Source organism: Vicia villosa, linkage group LG4 (assembly GCF_029867415.1).
Source record: "Vicia villosa cultivar HV-30 ecotype Madison, WI linkage group LG4, Vvil1.0, whole genome shotgun sequence".
Classification (NCBI taxonomy): Eukaryota; Viridiplantae; Streptophyta; class Magnoliopsida; order Fabales; family Fabaceae; genus Vicia; species Vicia villosa.
In genome coordinates this window covers 175,942,448-175,956,495 of record NC_081183.1, presented here as the reverse complement: position 1 = coordinate 175,956,495, position 14,048 = coordinate 175,942,448, and the positions used below count along the sequence as shown (strand labels likewise).

Here is a 14,048-nt window from a genome sequence, read left to right as displayed (position 1 = left end):
TCTTTATATGCTTTATCATCTTTCTTTCAGTAAGACATTGTGTGATCTTTGTGGAATCAGTTATACAGTTTTTAGGGGGTGTTACATTTGTTCTTTTCTCATCTGTATTTCTACATCATATTATTTTTTTAACTGGAAAAAGATGTGTCCATCATGTGTCAAAAATTGAAAGAGGATACTTGTGTCTCTTGGATAGATCCCGCAATTTTGAAAATTATTTATCTTTGCTCATGAAGGTAGTCTCGAAAGGTACTTACTTGACGTGTGCCCTTCTTCTAACTAGCGTGTATTGATCTCTGAGGAAATAAAAGGATTTGCAGTGAATATGGCGAGTGTGTTATTCTTTTTTATTAGTGGACCTTTTCGGTTTTAGGTTTTCACTTGCCCTTTTAGTAGTTTTGAAATATAAGTTATGAACCATGTGATGATTGCTTCTTCTCAACTAAACCATGTCAGCGAGGTTTATATCAAAGTATTTTAATATTGGTGTGACTATTAGGGAGGAAAGTCAACTTTGTCACTTCGCTTTCATCTTTTCAGGGTAGAACAGAGTGTATTGAATCGTGCTCAAGGCCAAAGTCTGATTGCACTGGTGGAGGTTACCTGTTACTTCGAATAATTTTTTTGATTGTGTAAAACAATTCTAAGATTGGTTCTTCATGTTATCCCTCTCCACGAAAAGGATCATTCAAAGATATTTGCCATAGACCGGAACAGAAAACCGTTGTACCAACTTATTTTGTAAGTTTTGGAACCAAGACCATTTTTTACTAGGGAATTGGCCGTTTGTCTACAAGGAGAGTGACATGTCACATGAGGAGCTTTACCTGAAAAAGTGATAAGTTAACTTTTTCATAGAATTAGGTTATGTCAGGGGTGTTGTCCCTCAGTATGAAGCCTTAAAGAAATGCTTGAAAAGGATTATTGAAATAAAGGAAGAAAGGAAGGTTATCTTTGCTAAGATCCCAATTTCTCTATCCTTTTATGTCTATTATTGTTACCAGCAACGTTCTTAACGTTTTGAAAATTGTTATATGTAAATTCAATGAAGCATGAAAAAATAATTCATTAAATAAAAAGGGAAGTATGAATCGTCTCGGCGATCACCGGTCATTCAAAAGTTCTATCACTTGTTGTAGTCGGAGTGACGACAAGAGTGCCTCAGTCCCCCACCTGAATTTATAGCAAGCTCAAGGAGGAGTTGCCCCGGTACCTAATTCAGAAGTTGAAATTCTTGGAGATAGTCGAAGGGTGTTGCATTCTTTGGGCCCTCCATCTCTTGTCTTCTTGACTCGATCGAGACCCCGTACTCCAAGAGAACACTGGGCATTTATCTAAGGAGAAGATTTCCCCTACCTTATCAGCCTCACTGACAGGGGTCTTGAGGAGGAACTATTGAATCTAGCCGATTACACTTGATGAGCATCTGCCATTTTGGCTATTGGTAGGGTCGGTTGCAGGGATGATATTTTAGTTGACCGGTATCATAAGTAGAGACGGTTGTTGTAGAATGGTGTTTGTGATCACATGCTTCAGTGACATACGTATCTGCAAGAAATACAAAACGATTGTGTTTCTCTTACTGGGATAAGCCACACCTTAGAGTGCTTTAAATTTTCTTGGCTCTTTAGTAGACTAGGTAAAGTTCCTAGCATAAAGGTGGCAAAGAAAGATAAAGTTATGGCTTCTACTTAGTCTTGGTTATCTGCTACTATGGTCTCTCTTTAAACTACTCAAGAGGATCTTGGTAATTTACGCATTGAAGATGTTTATCTAGCCCAGAAACTAGAAGAAGTGAGTTACGACGGTCTCACACTTGTCTCATACTCTTTTGATGATTCTTTGTTGCAAGTAGAGCACTTTTACTCTCATTTGCATATTCCGAGGATGCAAATATGGTCGAACTAGATAGTTAAAAAGGAGGAAATCGTCTCACTCAAAGATTAGTCATACCTTTCTCCGTTTTATTGTCCATGCTTGGTTCGCTAATGTAACGCACTGCATTGGAAACATGAGTATATGAACTTGAAATTAAGATATTGATATTACCGAATTAAGGTGTATATGTTAGATCTCGATTTTATTAGTAGCATCGGAGTGTCTTGCATGTGCATCCCTCATCATCACCAATATTATGCACGAAGTCTCTGACAAATAAAATAAAAATGATTACACATTGGCTCCAAATTAATAGGCACATGTATATATCAAATGCACATAGACGTCGATAAAACTGGTGTATGTATATAGCATTTATACATATGCGTCAATTGATCTAGCGCATGCTAAAAATAAAAATTATTTAAAACATAGTTAATTTAATATATAATGGATTTAATGGAAATACACCGACAGTACACTGTTAGTGAAATCATAACCGTTAATTTTTATAGAAATTTGACTTTTGCTTTAAATTACATATAAAATATTTCTTTTCAAAGGTTGTGATTAATAGGCACATGTATATATCAAATGCACATAGACGTCGATAAAACTGGTGTATGTATATAGCATTTATACATATGCGTCAATTGATCTAGCGCATGCTAAAAATAAAAATTATTTAAAACATAGTTAATTTAATATATAATGAATTTAATGGAAATACACCGACAGTACACTGTTAGTGAAATCATAACCGTTAATTTTTATAGAAATTTGACTTTTTCTTTAAATTACATATAAAATATTTCTTTTCAAAGGTTGTGATGCTTTGACCGCGTAAAATATTTTACACTGACAGTGCACTACTTTTAAACTCATATATAATTGATAAAGATTGTTACTTTGAAAATTAAATTAAAAATGATAATTATTTTGAAAGGAAAAAAAAAACAATTTTGAGATGTACCTAAGAAAATAGAGAAAACGATATTCCACATACATCATTTAATTTAGTGACACCTGTTGAAGAAAGAAGAAAAGTAGTGGGTGATTGCCAGTTACGTGTGTCGTTTTGATAGAAACTTGGCACGGGATGCAGAAAACCGCAGATGGCCCCAAGATATTTACGTCTAGCTTCGTACCACATGCCTCTGCAAAGTTACCAAACAGAAAGTACTCTACCAACAAAATAATAGCAGCACATATATAATATTAACAATATAAAAACAACTGTTTCAAAAAATCTGTGTAGTCTCAATCTCATCAATCATTTTTAAACCCAAAACAAATATGTTCAAAGAATAGCACTCAAAATTAATTTTAACAATATAAAAACAAGAAATATCCATGATATTTTTTTGCAACATTTCTTTTCTTTATAGAGAAGAAGAATGGCTAGTCAAAGAAAATTGATTTGATTGCTAACGATATAATACGTGTCTTAAAACTAGGGGTTGTCTTGCAGACTTTAAAAGTTGTGCAAATTAAAAATAATATTGTCATTTTATCATATTTATAATATTTTCAAGTTTGTTTTTTCAAAATTATTAATGACTCAAAGCAAAATAATATTTTGTTTTCTATAGATTTTCTATACCTCAAGTAATTTAATTCAAGGCAGGGTTGATTATTCAATGTAAACCCATTTCTCAATTGAAAATTCAAATATCAATTGACCACATATAAAATTAGCTTTTGACTATGCATTTATAAAACAATTATATAAATTAAATTTTAGAGATTTTGATTTTAAAAAAATTATTTAAGTAAATACAATATTAATTATAACCGTTTTGAGAGTGTGCAGGTGTACAAGACGACTTATAACACAAGATATCACAAATTCTTATAACCAAATTATGTCAAAAAGGACATTCATATACATATATATTTCACTGTTAAATAAAACTTTTAAAAACATATATATACTACTTAACTAAAATTAACTTCAAGTTTGAGATAACTTTGAAAATAACATCATTTAAATATGATCATATTTTAAGGAAATTTATTTTAACTATTAATTTAATAACAATAAATAAATAGAGTTTGGTGTCAAAAGTTAATGTTTGACCTCCGTGTCAAATAATCTCCTCTCATATATATATATATATATATATATATATATATATATATATATATATATATATATATATATATATATATATATATATATATATATATATATATATATATATATATATATATATATATATATTCTTCGTATGCAATTAGAGATTAATTTTACAACTATAGAAATTATTGTTAGAGTAGGAGAGAGTCACAATACCAATATGTTGAATTAAAGAGGATTACAATAAATAATAAAATTCTTCTCCCAAACCACTAAAGTTTTTTACATAAAACATTTTTGAAGATAAACATAATTTTTTAACTTTAAGAAAATAGGTAAACATTTTTTGCACAAGCGCATGCTATAAACATGCTTAAAATTGGAGTAAGATTAAGAATATGGGTAGTTACACGTGTTTTAAATCTCAACCATTTAACTGAAATCGAACTGTTAAAATTAAAAATTACATCTTTTGAATTAAAATAATATAAATCGTTAATATAAAATTGAAAGTCTTAGATAAGTTATAGTGTTGTGCATTCACTCAAAACAATGTTAGAAAGTTTATTACCTCCTACGTCACTTAATGTAAGAAAACAATTATTATTAATAAATAAATAATATATTTAATATTTAATTTATATAAAGTATAGATATATTAATTGTTTAATGAATAAAAAAAATATTTTCTATAATAGAGACCTTGGGGGATATTTAATACATTTCCAATATCATTGTTTCTCAATTAAATGACTTAATACTTAACTTTTAACACCGACTCATCTATATTTTAATCAAATAAATAAAAGAAACATTAAAAGATATAAAATAAAATAAAAAATATATGAATGACTTTTTAACAATATATAATAGAATTTGTACTTACTCTTGTGTTTGTATAGAAGTTCTACATGGACTATATCATCTAATTAAGCTTAAATATTTACATATAATATATATAATTTTTGTAGTGCTACTCTCACACTGTTTATTTAAATATTTATCTCTTACATTATACAAAAGTACTAAAGATACTAACCTAATTCTCCTCAAAAGTTGTCATCGCCGCCTCCCCTAACACTGTCGTTGTCACTGTCGTTTCTCCTCAAAAGTCGTTGTCACTGTCGTAGTACATCTTCCTCCTGCACTGCCACCATCATCACTTGCCCTACCTTTCGTGATTGTCCTCTCCCTCCCTTCCTTCGACCATGCTGCTGTCAGATATCCTTTCCTCCCTCTGATTGCACGACGTGTACGCAATCCCACCACTAGCGTCGCTTTTTCATAAACACCGACTCCCACCAATCCGACTGCGTCAATCATTCCATCGGCCAAGTGTCCCTTTCGTCCTCTACACCTGCAAAACATTTGTCTCCTCCAACGACGATAACATGGAAACTATTCCACCCAAAATGGAAAACCCGACACCACCTCTATTATCCTTTGCCAAACCGAAATTTCATTTGGCGCTCGATGTTTCCATCTTTAGGAATAATATTCATATTATGCTTTACATTGAAACAGATTGCTACAACACAAGGGCAGAGCTTTTTCGCATTCATGTCGCTCTCACCGGGTCCTACATCATATTGTGCCTTTAGACAAGAAGCCTTCACCACCTGTCAGTGACTCCACTTATGACCAATGGGCCACCTTGCATGGAACCATGCTTCAGTGGATCTATTCCAAAATGTCTGTTGACTTGTTAACCACCGTCATAGAATCTGGTTCCATAGCTTTGAATGCTTGGAAGTGTTTGACTGACCTCTTCCAAGATAATCAGAACGCACATGTTGTCACTCTTTAGCATAAATTCTCTAGAGTTCGCATGGATACTTTTCAAATGTCTTTGCTTGTTGTCAATGTCTGAAGACGTTTTTGACCAATTACGAGAAGTTGATGCTCCTGTGAACAATCACTGCTTGGTCCTTCAGCTCATCTTCGGCTTTATTTATGCCTATTGTGGTGTTGCCACTTTGATCCGACCGAGCAATTTCTTCCCCTTATTTTATCAGGCATGTTCCATGCTAATATTAGAAGAAGCCAATTTAGCTAAGTTGACACCCACTGAGTACCTTTCCACTTATCTTACCACCCAACAGTGTCCTTCTGAAGACTCATCCTAGAGCACCAACCGACTATGGAAATTGCTCTTGTCCTCGCAAGAATCAGACTCGGGGTGAAGTCGTTGTAACCATGTTGGTCCTCGTAGTAGCAACACACAAAGTTCTCCTCTTTGACACCAACAGCAAGCGCAATACCAGTATCCCTCTTACTAGTAGTGGGGTTGGACTCCACCACTACGGATCATGCCTCTATTCATATGTCCTACTTATTAATGGACTCGCCCTTATGGTCCTCCCATCAACAGGGAATTAATGGCCAACATCCTCAAGCTTACGCTACCATGGCTTCACCAGCACCCACTAACATCGCATTTACTATACACACCATGTCTCTCACTCCTCCAGAAAACACATGGTACATGGACACGGATGCCTCTTCCCACATAATATTGTGACAAGGTAATCTCTCGTCTTATTTTAATTTGATTCACTTAAATCAGAAACAGAATATTGGTAGTGGACAAGGCATTCCAATTCAGGGCTCTGGACACATAACCTTACCCACCTCCCATAAACACAAGCCGTTGAACCTTACCCATGTTTTACACATACCATAAATTATCAAAATTTTGATTTAAGTGCGACAACTCACAACTGACAATAATGTTTCTTTTTCTTTTGATCCTTTTGGTTTTTCAGAAAATGACTTCCAGGCTGGAAATCCACTCATTAGATGTGATAGCCTTGTTGTTCTCTATCCAATTCTCACTTCCTACCCGTTTGCTGGTCTTTCTTACAACCTTTGGCACAATCTTCTCGGATATCTTAGTTCTTCAGCAGTTTTTTCATAGCAATAATTTTACTAGTTATAAAGCTTTGAACTCTAGGACAATTTGCGCTTTTTGCGTGTTTGGAAAACATATTATATTTCCTTTTGTTTCCTTCAATGATATTACTATTATGCCCTTTGATAGTTTACACAATGATTTATGGGCATCACTAGTTTTGAGTTCAACTAGTCATCGTTATTACGTTTTATTTTTTGAATGATTTTTCTGATTTTCTGTGGACGTTTCCTCTAACCAATAAATTTCAAGTTTTTGAAATGTTCACTTATATCTCAAATCAAATTCGCACACAATCTTCTCAAACTATGTTTTCAATGTGATAATTGGCGAGAATATGACAATGTAAAATTTCATAATTATTGTGCTGCTAATGGTCCCATCTTTCGCTTCTCTTTCCCTCACACTTCATTACAAAATGGCAAGGCAGAACAAAAAATATGCACTATTAAGAATATGATTCACACTCTTCTTGTTCATGATAACAAAAAATTAGCATCATGTGCTTCTAATGGCTACATATCTTCTTAAAATTATTTCCTAAAAAACTATATCTAATCTCTCTCATACCCAACTTATATATCATCGTGATCCCTCTTACACACATCTTTGTAGCTTTGGTTGTATTTGTTATCCATTGTTTTCCTCCAATACCATCTACAAATTTCAACCTCATTCGACTATGTGTGTTTTCTTAAGGTATCCCCTTAAGCATAAAGGTTATAAATTTTTTGATTTTTTGCACAGAAAAACCATCATCTCGCGGCATGTCATCTTTGATAAGACTCAACTTCCTTATGCCTGCTTGTCCTTCACACCTGCCCCTATATACGAAAAAATTTCAGCAATGTTTTACATCATTCCTTTATACATCAGTGGACTCATATATCTTTAGAGTCTCCACCATATGATCTCCTCAAACAATCACCTATACCTAACCCTCATCATATATCGCCAGCCTTCTTAGCCACTTCATTCTCCTCCTCATCGAATCACCTAGATACCTCTCCCTCACCTACACCACCGACCTAACCCGCACCTCCATCCCGAACCATGGCCACTTGCAGCATGAGGGGCATTTATAAACCTAGGATAAAATTTAAACCGTCTGTTACAATTGATAATCCGATCATCTCCCCTCTTCCCGAAAATCATAAACTTGCCCTTTCTGACCCTAATTAGAAATCCGCAATGCAGTTTGAATTTAATGCTCTTATTAAAAAGTAATATATGAGATTTAGTTCATCTATCATGTGATGTTAACATTATTCATTTTATGTGGGCTTTCTGGCATAAAAAGAAATCTAGTGGTTGTTTTGATCTTTACAAAGCTCGACTTATAGGTGACTGCAGGTCTCAATTTGCATGAGTGGATTGTGATGAAGCTTTCAGCCATGTGGTGAAACCTGCGACCATTAACACTATTCTCACCATCGCTCAATCGAAGTCTTAGTTGATTCATTAGTTAGATGTCCAGAATGCCTTTCTACTTGGTGATATTCATGAAACTATCTATATGCAGCAAATTATGCGTGTCACCTGCGAAAATCTCTTTATGGTTTGAAACAAACACCTCGTGCTTGGTACCAACATTTCGTTAACTATGTCTCCACCATTGGATTTTGGCATAACACCTTTGATCACTCTCTCTTTATTTATCGGCATAATTCTAACATGTCTTACAACTTAGTTTATGTTGATAACATCATCCTCATCAGTTCCTCTCACGACCTACACAAATCTATCATGGCGCTTCTTGCATCTGAGTTTGCTATGAAAGATTTGGGACCGCTGATCTATTTTTTGGATATTGTAGTGACCAGACATGCAGATGGACTTTTTCTTAGTCATTGTACCTACGTCAGCGATATTATTGCTTGAGCAGGCATGGCCTCGTGCAAATCTTTTGCTAGTTCCAATTGACACCAAGTAGAAGCTCAGTCCCTCTGTCGCCATTGCATATGATGTTCCTACATTATATCAGAGTCTTGTCAGTGCTTTGTAGTATCTCACATTTATCCGTACTGACGTCTCATATATTGTCCAGCAGGTGTGTCTTCACATGCATGCTCTCTGCACTAAGCACATGCTTGCATTGAAATGCATCTTGCGTTACTTTCAAGGCACCTTACAATATGGTTTGCATTTCTATCATTCTTTTATTAAGAAGCTTGTTTTCTACACTGATGCTGCTTAAGGTGGATATTTCGATACTCCTCGATCTACTTTAGGTTATTGGGTTTTTCTTGGTGACAACCTAATTTTATGGTCTTCCAAGAGACAATATGCGCTTTCTCGTTTCAGTGCAGAGCTGAGTACCCAGGCGTTGCGAATGCGGTTTCATAATCATGTTGGCTCTGCAACCTTCTCTTAGAGCTTCATTTTCCTATTTCTCATACTACTCTTGTGTATTGTGACAATGTTTGTGTTATCTACCTATCGACAATCCTATCCAGCATCAACGTACAGAACACATTGAGATGGACATTCACTTTGTTCGGGAGAAGGTTGCTTGTGGTTAAGCATGTGTTCTTCATGTTCCTTTCTGACACCAAATTGATGATATTTTCACTAAAGATCTCCCTAGAATCCTCTTCCATGATTTCTAAACCAGTCTAAGCGCCCATTAACCCTCCGCTTCAACTATGGGTGTGTGATAGAATCTGTATTTATTTGTTAAAAAATATTTGCATAGAAGTCTCACATCGAATATGTCATGTAATTAACTATATATATATATATATATGTGAGGAGGGATATTCTTACTCCAAGAGTAAGAGTAAGTTATCAAGACTTACTCCTCATCATGACTATTAATTATTCTCAATCTAATGATTAAAATTAATGAGTATTATTTTTATCTCTCCACATTTAATTACTCATTAATTTTAACCATTAGATTGAAAAGAATCAATGGTCATGATGAGGAGTAAATCTTGATAACTTACTCCTGGAGTAAGAATATCCCTCATCAATATATATATATATATATATATATATATATATATATATATATATATATATATATATATATATATATATATATATATATATATATATATATATATATATATTAAAAAAGGTACATTTAACAAGTAACATTATTTTACAAAGAAAACAAGATGCATGATTAACGTGGGTATCCACAGCACACCACCCCAAAACATGAAGCATGGATGGACAAAGAAAGGAAAATCAGCGTGCGTGTCTACAAACAGTGCAGTAGTTAGGAAGCTGCAATGGTATCTCTTCTATATCTAGTAACAATCCCCCAAATCAATCACGCAACCCATCTCCATTCTCCACATAACACATGTCCCTCAACTTCTCTAACCTCAACAAAAGCATAATAATTAATTATTTACTCAAACCAACCTCAACAACGCCACGTAACACTATCCTATGACTATGACTACGACCTTTCTCTTTCTTTCTCTTTCTTTTCTTTCCTTTACCAACTGGCCCCACACAATGTATCGCTTTCCGAAAACATCCACCTTCCACGTACTTACCTTTTTAATCTCAACCGTCCACGTCTCCTTCATAAAATGCCAGTTTAATTGTCCTTTGAATTTCCACCTGTTACACGATTAATCAACGATTTTGAAATCAACGGTTTAGATTCGTTGTAATTCGTATCTCGCTGTCACACACTTTAAATTTGCCTCTTCTCCACTTCCGCCGTTTTTACCAATGCTTGAGCTTTTTTGTTTGTTTGTTATTATTACATTTATTGCATGCAAAAACGACGATGAAGGACGTGAAACGACACTCGCTGGAATCGTCTTTCTCACGAGTGGACTCGGTTGAGACGGTTAGGAAATTGGAGAATGTTCAGCGAAGGAGGTTGAAAATTCGGAGAATGAAGTATAGTTGTCAGGCGAAGATCCACGGCGGAGATGATTTTACCGTTGGGACAAAAACGGAGAGAGGAGAGATTCATGAATCGGTTGAGATATCTCTGACGCTGGCGAGTTCGTCGTCGTCAGAGGAAGAGGATCGGTCGTCGAAGCGGAATGATGAAGATAAAGATATATCGTATGGTTCGGTGTCGGTGATAGGAACTAGGAAGGAAATGGAGGATGCGGTGAGCGTTGAGTTAGGTTTTGCAGTGAAAGAAAATCAGAAGTGTGATTTCTTTGCTGTGTATGACGGTCACGGTGGAGCTCAGGTGGCGGAGGTTTGTAGAGAGAGGTTGCATCAGGTTGTGGCGGAGGAGATGGAGAGATGCGGAAATGACGTGGAATGGGACTGGGAGAGAGTGATGGAAGGGTGTTTTGGTAAAATGGATAGAGAGGTTGCGAGTAATGCAGCGGTTAGGACTGTGGGGACCACGGCTGTTGTGGCGGTTATGGCTAAGGGGGAGATTGTTGTTGCAAATTGCGGTGATTCTAGGGCGGTTTTGGGAAGAGGCGGCGAAGTTGTGGAGTTATCTAGTGATCATAAGGTGCGTATTAATTTTAACTTTGTATAACTATAATTACTCCATTGTATATACTAATTAATTTCTTTAATTTTTTATAGTTTTGATTTAATCATTCATGAATAAGAGAATGAGATAATTTAAAGAAAATTATTGTATGATAATGAAAATGGTAATTCCTTGCGTGTGCACAGCCAGAGAGACCTGATGAGTTGATGCGAATAGAAGAAGCTGGTGGAAGGGTCATAAACTGGAATGGTCACCGTGTTCTCGGTGTTCTTGCCACTTCACGATCTATAGGTACGTTTCAAATTTTAATAACTCTTCATGATATATGTAGGTTATTAGCTAATAATGATAATTAATCAATTATTTGTTGGTTAATCCATTTTTATGATATGAGAATGAGCATGTCTTTTCCAGTTTAGCACTCTGATATGCTTTTTTTAGATTAGCAGAATAACTTTGACAAAAATAGAAAGAAAAGAGAGTTTTATAGTTAGATCATATGCGATGGCATGCGATGCTTGCTTTTAAATCTTTAACCAATCAAGATGACACAATGTTGCTTAAACTCTCTCATGAAGAGGAATCTAATAGAATGTGAGTATTCTTTATACAAATAAGTTTGCACATGTCATCAAAATGATTTTTAATTTTTAAGCTTATTGGGAAAGTGTCTGGTCATTTAAATTCTTTGAAGATTATTGGAGGGAAATAAATGATTAAATACTGTGTGGTTCTTGACATAAATATCTTCCATGTCTAAGACAACAAAAATCAAATTCAAAAGCTTTTTGGTTATTCTAGTTCTAGTCTATATTCCAATAACTTAAGCATTAAAATTTTGCTAGTTTTTGTTATTAATTTTATAGTTTATTATAATAGTATGTAAAGATCAATTTAAACTTAGAAGTACTTAAACATAAAAAAAAACTATTATTATTTTATTGCAGTCGATATTAAAAAAAATTGTTAGAATTAATTGTGCTAGTTGCTATACTTGATTATAGATAGTTATTATTAATTAGTTTTGTTAAAATTAGTTAAGATTTGTTAATTCATCATGTATGCATTAAAATCATCTTTTATTTGAAGATCTTATCATTGTACTAACTAAGATCTTATCATTGGATTCATACCAAAATTATTCATTCATTTTTTATTTTATTTCTCTCTTTTCTTGGGCTCAATTATGAGATGATTGAATAGCTTTTGGTATTGATTCATGATAAGATCTTTGTTACAATCAATATATGATACATCTTATGATAATGACCAACTAACAAATCTTAACTAATTTTAACAAAACTAACTTACTAATAATTACCTATAATCAAATACACAACTAACTCAAACAAAAATTGTGCCTAATTATATAAAATGAAGATATAAATCAGCTTTAACTATTCATCTTAGGTATACTCGACTCACCCCTCTACTCAAAGCCTTATACCTCAACTTTTGAAGGTAAAAATCAAATCAATGATTTATTATTCTCAACAAATAGCTAACTAAACATATTACACATGTGATTTGTAAAGTCGACTAAGAACATATTTAAAAAGAGTTGATTACATGGTATCAAATTATTCAAATCCATTCTCTTATATGTGCTTGATCAATTTCATTAAATCACAACAGTACATAACCAAGTATATGTGTTGTAACTATGTTTGTTTGATGCATGCAGGAGATGAGTATCTTCGACCATATGTAATATCAAAACCTGAAGTCACTGTAACAAAGAGAACCAGTGATGATGAATTTCTGATACTAGCAAGTGATGGTTTATGGGGTGTGATGTCTAGTGAAATTGCGTGCCAAGTTGTAAGGAAATGCTTCAAAGGGAAAATAAGGAGAGTTTGTGATGGGGTTGGGAATCAGACTAGTCGTGCTGCTGAAGCTGCAGCATTGTTGTCTGAGATAGCTTTGGCAAAGGGTAGCAGAGATAATATCAGTGTTATAGTTGTTGACCTAAGAGGAACATTAACATCTAGTTGACGCCTCTTTTTATTTTCAATCAAGGTTGTACACCATTTGCTCTAAGATATTATTTAGTATATATAATAATCGTAATTAATTAGTGTCATGAATTCAATCTCTAATGCACTCTTTTAAAATTTGAAAATCGGTTGAATTTTTTGTGAGTTTCATTACATTGAAATAAATTCATGGGTGGAAATTCTCTCTCACAATTTCATTACTTTAGTCTCAATTTTTCAATTTTTTCCTCACAATTTCATCTCATTTCCCTTCATTTGACATAATATTTTACTTAAATATTCATCTTCTTACTTCAAAATTACTATTGTTTTGGTCAAATGGATCCTAATTAATATAATTTTCAATTATCTATGTACTAACTGAATTCTAAATTTCCATCACCACCAAAGTCTCAATTTCTATCACCGACAACAAACTTCGTAGTGTTTTTTTTTTGTCACCAAACAACTCAAATATGTATATTAGGCCTTAAATAAATACTCATGGGATAGATTTTTTTCATCGTGAACCTGAAACACTAATTGGGTTTATGTCCGAACGTCAAGTTCCATAATTTCCAACTCAAATTGAAAGAGAAGAAAGGCATTCGGTAAAAAAAGAAATTGAGAGCTATTCACAAGGGATGAAGATACACTTCTCAAGCAATCATGACTCAATGTTTAAAAAATTCAATAATGAGAGTTGATAAAAAAGCCGATAATTTTTGGTTAAGAATCACCGCCAATAATAACCATTATTGTGGGCAGCCG

The 14,048-nt window shown here is 33.9% G+C and overlaps 1 protein-coding gene across 1 annotated transcript; it reads left to right on the top strand.

Moving 5' to 3' along the window:
- The first annotated feature begins 10,510 nt into the window (after positions 1 to 10,510).
- LOC131596064 (protein phosphatase 2C 51-like) lies at positions 10,511 to 13,384 on the top strand. The gene is made up of 3 exons (XM_058868623.1): positions 10,511 to 11,316; positions 11,487 to 11,592; positions 12,986 to 13,384. The coding sequence occupies exons 1-3, from the start codon at positions 10,621 to 10,623 to the stop codon at positions 13,294 to 13,296; spliced, it is 1,113 nt and encodes a 370-aa protein (XP_058724606.1). The 5' UTR covers positions 10,511 to 10,620; the 3' UTR covers positions 13,297 to 13,384.
- The last annotated feature ends 664 nt before the right edge of the window (positions 13,385 to 14,048 follow it).

Coding starts and splice junctions, on each gene's coding strand:
- LOC131596064 (XM_058868623.1), top strand. CDS start 10,621: ATGAAGGACGTGAAACGACACTCGCTGGAATCGTCTTTCTCACGAGTG. Junction 11,317..11,486: donor AGTTATCTAGTGATCATAAG/GTGCGTATTAAT, acceptor GCGTGTGCACAG/CCAGAGAGACCTGATGAGTT. Junction 11,593..12,985: donor TGCCACTTCACGATCTATAG/GTACGTTTCAAA, acceptor TGATGCATGCAG/GAGATGAGTATCTTCGACCA.